Source organism: Salvia miltiorrhiza, chromosome 7, assembly GCF_028751815.1.
Source record: "Salvia miltiorrhiza cultivar Shanhuang (shh) chromosome 7, IMPLAD_Smil_shh, whole genome shotgun sequence".
Classification (NCBI taxonomy): domain Eukaryota; kingdom Viridiplantae; phylum Streptophyta; class Magnoliopsida; order Lamiales; family Lamiaceae; genus Salvia; species Salvia miltiorrhiza.
In genome coordinates this window covers 17,847,485-17,851,087 of record NC_080393.1, presented here as the reverse complement: position 1 = coordinate 17,851,087, position 3,603 = coordinate 17,847,485, and the positions used below count along the sequence as shown (strand labels likewise).

General features: G+C 44.7%; 1 protein-coding gene across 1 annotated transcript; it reads left to right on the top strand.

Moving 5' to 3' along the window:
- The first annotated feature begins 395 nt into the window (after positions 1-395).
- LOC130995669 (exocyst complex component EXO70B1) lies at positions 396-2,636 on the top strand. The gene has a single exon (XM_057921041.1). The coding sequence runs from the start codon at positions 551-553 to the stop codon at positions 2,498-2,500; it is 1,950 nt and encodes a 649-aa protein (XP_057777024.1). The 5' UTR covers positions 396-550; the 3' UTR covers positions 2,501-2,636.
- Positions 2,637-3,603: the final 967 nt, after the last annotated feature.

The following is a 3,603-nucleotide window of genomic DNA, read 5'->3' as shown; positions in this document are numbered from 1 at the left end:
ATTTTTTTTTAAAACCCGTGTCACTCCCTCCTAGAAAGTTCTTTCATGGACGAATGGAGTATTTTTTATAAATTAATAATATATTATTAATATTAGGCTCCCTACGCCTTTGTCTCACTGCAAGAAGGGTTGGCCTCAATTATAATCTTGATTAAGATGAGACTGAATAAAAGATGTCTTTGGTAAGAAATTGTTTTTGATGCCTCAAGTTTGATAAAAACATGAATGATGATCTGTTTATAGGTTTCCAAATTAATTCTATTATTCCATAAGAGATGTGAAGTTATGGATGGCCACACTTAGTGAAGTCGTGGTGAGCACTCCTCACCTCCACCAACCAACATCCCAAAATTTTGAAACGTAAAACTTGAAAAAATTAAACATAAAAATGAAACAATATTCAGTTGTAATGTCCAAAAATGATGCTTCTCCCTAGACCCTCTATTTCCCACACCCCTCTGCTTTTCTTCTCATTAATTACACAAAAGACAGAAAAAATAACGGAAATTAGTTAACACAAAACTGGAAAACGGTAACAGATCGAAAATCAATGGAAGAAGCCCATCTCCAGAAACACAACAGTTTGAGCAAAATATCCCAAATTACAACCAGCCCCAACCCCCAAAATTCGGTTGATCTATCCAACGACGATGCATGCGATCAACATTCTGCGCATCACACCCATGAAATCGCGCACAATGTTGATCAATTCATCACTACGATCGCCGCAATCGACGACAAATCGTCCGACTCACCGGAAATTCCTGATTTCATCGAGACCTTCTCCAAAATCATCGAATCAAGAGTGAAGAAATACAAAAAATCCAGCGACACCGGCACGAGATTCGGCAAGATGACGGAGGACGATTTGCTGTTCATCCACTCCGTCCGGCGCATCTCCAAATTGACGAACGCGTTGAGCGAGTTCCCGGCGGATTCGAACGTGAACCCGTCGATGAATCAGACGAGCGCGGCGCTGCAGCACGCCATGGTGTTTCTGGAGGAGGAATTCCGCGCCTTGTTGGAGGATTCGAGGAGCGATGCGGATGCTGAGATTGTGCTCAGATTGTCGTCTTGCAGTTTGAAGAGTCAACAGGATTACTGCGAACTGGAGGATCCCGGGCAGTCGGAAGAATATCCGGCCTACTCGCCGGAGGTGGTGGCGAAGATGCACGAGATCGCGTCGACCATGATCTCCGCGGGGTACGAGACGGAGTGCTGCCAGGTGTACTACATCTCGCGGCGGAACGCCATCCGGAAGAAGATGGCGCGGATGGATTTCGAGATCATGTGGAACATGGACGACGTGGCCAAGGCGGCGTGGGAGACGCTGGAGGCGGAGATCTCGCGGTGGATCAACGTCGTCAAAGCCTGCTCGGAGATCATCTTCCCGGGGGAGAAGCGCCTCGGCGAGGCCGTCTTCGCCGACTACCCGTCCATCTGCCGGAGCTCACTGAGCAACATAATCCGCGGGGTGGTGATCCAGCTCCTGGACTTCGCGGAGGCGACGGCCATGGCGAAGCGGTCGGCGGAGAAGCTGTTCAAATACCTGGACATGTACGAGGCGCTGCAGTGCCTGGTCCCCACCATCACGGGCGACTCGTGCTGGGGAGATCTGATCGATGAGGTGTCGGACGCGGTGGACCGGATCGGAGAGTCGGCGGTGAGCAACTTCTGCGATCTGGAGAACTCGATCAAGGGCGACTTGGCGAGGACCCCGGTGCCCGGCGGCGCAGTGCACCCGCTCACGCGCTACGTCATGAATTACCTGAAATACACGTGCGACTACAAGGACACGCTGGAGAAGATATTCGAGAAGCACACGCAGCTGGTGAGGAGATTCCCGGTGGCCGTGAGCCTGGATTTGGAGAAGGAGAGCGAGAGCCCTCACAACTTCGAAACCATGGCGGGGACCACGGCGTTCTCCATCCAGGTGGTGACGGTGATGGACCTGCTGGACGGGAATCTGGACAAGAAGTCGAAGCTGTACCGCGACACGGCGCTGCGGTACATATTCCTGATGAACAACGGGAGATACATTCTGCAGAAGGTGAAAGGGGCGAGCGAGATCCTGCAGGTGATGGGGGACACGTGGTGCCGGCGGCGGTCGACGGTGGTGCGCCAGTACCACAAGAACTACCAGCGGGAGACGTGGAACAGGGTGCTGCAGACGCTGAACCAGGAGGGGCTGGTCGTGAACGGGAAGCCCAACAAGCCGCTCATCAAGGAGAGGTTCAAGATCTTCACCACCACCTTCGAGGAGATATACAGGTCGCAGACCACCTGGGTGGTCAGCGACGAGCAGCTGCAGTCGGAGCTGCGGATATCCATATCGGCCGTCTTGATTCCAGCCTACCGCGCCTTCGTCGGCCGCTTCCGCCAGTACATGGACAACCACAGGCAGGCCGATAAGTACATCAAATACCAGCCCGAGGATGTTGAGACCATGATTGAGAAGCTTTTTGAGGGCAATAGTATTTCCATGCTCAGGAGGAAATAGCCATACCCTTGTACCATACTTTTTACCCTTTTTTTTTTCAATTTTTCTTTTCGACTTCCACTTTTTTTTTTATGTAATAATTTGTTGGATATTCATGAAATCGAGATGATGCCTGTTTGTTGGGTGGTTTTTGTTAGATTAGTATTAGTATTATCAACACAAATCGGGCCTCACCTCGGAAATTCGGCTCAGGAGAATTGGTGAAAAATTTCAAATGGGCTTATCTATGATGTGGGCCTACTTTGATTTCAATCGATTCCGTTTCTTGCTCAATATCTAATATGGCCTAAATTTTTATTTGGTTGATCGACAAAGTGGTTGCTTTCTACTCCTAGTTATTTTGGTTATTCTATTCATAAGCCCCCATTTTATACTTTATAATTATTAATAATTAAAAATTTATCTTATATTTTACTTTATATATAAATATAAGGTTATAAAGAGTAAAATGAGAACTATGAATAAAATTACCCAATTAATTATTACGGAGTATATAATAAAGTGTACTATTGAACCCAAAAATTATTTTTGAGTCGTAGTTTTCTTTTTCTTTTTTTAAATTATTTAATTTTAAAAAAAAAAATTTTGTAAATTCCGAGATGTTACAAATATCTTAGTACGAGTGCTATGAAACTGTAAAATTTGTTGCAAAAAGTCATACTCCTATTTGACATGCTTATTACTATGGATGTTAATCGGACAAACCCATCAAATTTTGATTTAATTATATTGAATTATCGGGTTATTCGGGTGCAAATTAATTGGGTTGAAATTTTTTGAGTTAGAAATTTATTATACTAATTTTCAAAAGTAAAGTAATGAAGTTAAAAATCAAATTTTCATATAATCAAGTTAATATATTATTTTTGGGTCAGTTCTATAAGGTTCAATTATTTTCGGGCCAATCCTATCGGGTATCGGACTATTCCATTACGAGCTATTCGAATTGTAATTTTATCGATTGAAATTTTTCTAACCCTCTCAAATTATTGATCTAGTCAAGCCAGCCCACAAATTTTGGACTGAATAGCCGTCTCTATTCATCACTAAACATCTTTTGTAACTTGTGAAATATACATCAATCATAAAGGAAAATGCAAAAA

What these genes read in the sequence shown, in the direction of transcription:
- LOC130995669 (XM_057921041.1), top strand. Translation starts at nt 551, where the DNA reads ATGGAAGAAGCCCATCTCCAGAAACACAACAGTTTGAGCAAAATATCC.